The following is a 2004-nucleotide window of genomic DNA, read 5'->3' on the forward strand; positions in this document are numbered from 1 at the left end:
GGATTAAACGTGACTTAAAAACTATAGCAACCGCATAGAAACGCCTTGGCAACCACCCTAGCATTACAGTGTTATTTACATATCAGAGTATAGTAGTAGCCTATTTATTAATTTTATAATATTTAATGATATTTCGAATTCACTTTTTATTTTCAGTTTTCTTTTTAATTTTAGTTTAAGATTTAGTCATTTAATTTTGTTAAATGATTGACATTTTTATTTATTTTTGATTATATATATATATTTTTTTTTTACAGTATTTACTTATATTTTACTTATTTTTTTTTATTCAGCTTTTATTTTAATTTCAGTTTCATTTAATACTTTAACTTTCAAATTTCAAATAGTTGCCAATGCATTTTTTTTTTCATTTTTGTGTAAATTTCTTAAATTTAAGTTTTTCATCTAATGTTTATATTTTACTTTATCCCAGCTTAATATCAGTCAGGGTTATTATAGTTAATTAAAACTAAAACAATAATTTAAAAAAATAATAATTTCTATTACTTGAAATAAAGTAGGTCTAAATGATACTGAAATATTAATTTTTTTAATATATTTCTCATTTTCTTTTAGTTTCACTAAAGTAACCAGGGGGAAAAAACTATATATATATATATATATATATATATAAACTAATACAAATAAAAAAAAAACACAAAAATTGCTAAAAGTTTAAGTTAAATTAAAATATAAAGATAAAAGCATTCAAAATATTAATACAAATTACAATAGTATCTCAATAATACTAAAATAACACTGACTTCAATTAGCAAAAGTGATTTGAATCATTTTAGTTGTAATTGTGACATCTTAGTTTTGTGGTGGGCAAACAATATTCAAATAGTCTGAATGAATAAATCTAGTTCCTCTGTGTTTTCTGTCAGATCGACTCGTTTGAGTTGCTGCAGTATTATGATGAAACTCTGGCTCGTTGTCTGTGGTAAGCTGTGAAATATTCTGCACACATTCAGTTCTTTTATTTCACTCCCTTCACACGAATTAACCCAATTAATGTGAAACTCATGCTTGTCACAAGAGAAGTGTGCAGTTTTTGAATTAATACTCATGTACAACATATTTTATTTGCTCCAGGGTCACAAATGTTTCGAAGAATGTATTGTGACGATTGAGGTAGTGTGTTAGTATTTTTACCATGGACAAACTCTCATGGCTTGTTGCTTTTAAATATGATTTAAAAACACACACAAGTGTTTAATAACAGGAATAAACACTACTTCCTCCAAATAAGAGGTTTTTTTAAAAGTAAAATAATGCTTATGCAATCAGAATATAGTTGAGCTGGAACTAAAATATAAGACTTGCTCTCTACTCCACAGGTATCTTGTGACAGAAGGACAAATTTTCATCCCGTTCATTTTCACTTTTTTTGCCATGACGGCTACGGTCGTGCACCAGAAGCGCAAAGGTTTTCTGCCTGATGCTAACGGACTCTTCCTGCTCTACAGTTTTTCACTGTCGCTCGTGTTAGTGACCATCTGGGTCACCTGTCTGTGGAACGACAAGGTGTTACGGAGGAAATATCCAGGAGTGATGTATATACCAGAGCCGTGGGCCGTTTACACACTGCATCTCAGAGACAAACACACGACGCTCACAGACTGAACCTGCACTCCAAACCACTCAGATCATTTAATATGACTTGACTTGCAACCGTAAACTCTTTATTTTTAAGTAACCATCACGTTGCACCTTCAGAAATTGACTTTTTTGCATAACATGCATCCTATGAATTTCTGCAAAAAAATGTGTGCACAGAGAATGTTTTAACCGTGCAAAGATTTCCAGCGGCCCAAGAAATGCACTCTACTCTATTCCAGCCACTCCACTCCACTCACTCTACTCTACTCTACTCTACTCTACTCTACTCTACTCTACTCTACTCTACTCCATTCCAGCCACTCCTCTCCACCCCACTCACTCTACTCTACTCTACTCTACTCTACTCTACTCTACTCTACTCTACTCTACTCTACTCTACTC

The 2004-nt window shown here is 31.8% G+C and overlaps 1 protein-coding gene across 1 annotated transcript in view; it reads left to right on the forward strand.

Moving 5' to 3' along the window:
- cln6b (CLN6 transmembrane ER protein b) overlaps window positions 1-1900 on the forward strand; it is a 9807-nt gene extending 7907 nt beyond the window's left edge. The window contains exon 7 of the mRNA XM_016262204.1: window positions 1341-1900. Within this exon, the coding sequence (XP_016117690.1) occupies window positions 1341-1626 (286 nt within the window). The 3' untranslated portion in view covers window positions 1627-1900. The remainder of the gene's footprint in view (window positions 1-1340) is intronic.
- Window positions 1901-2004: the final 104 nt, after the last annotated feature.

This window comes from Sinocyclocheilus grahami, unplaced genomic scaffold (assembly GCF_001515645.1).
Source record: "Sinocyclocheilus grahami isolate Dianchi unplaced genomic scaffold, SAMN03320097.WGS_v1.1 scaffold2975.1, whole genome shotgun sequence".
Taxonomy (NCBI): domain Eukaryota; kingdom Metazoa; phylum Chordata; class Actinopteri; order Cypriniformes; family Cyprinidae; genus Sinocyclocheilus; species Sinocyclocheilus grahami.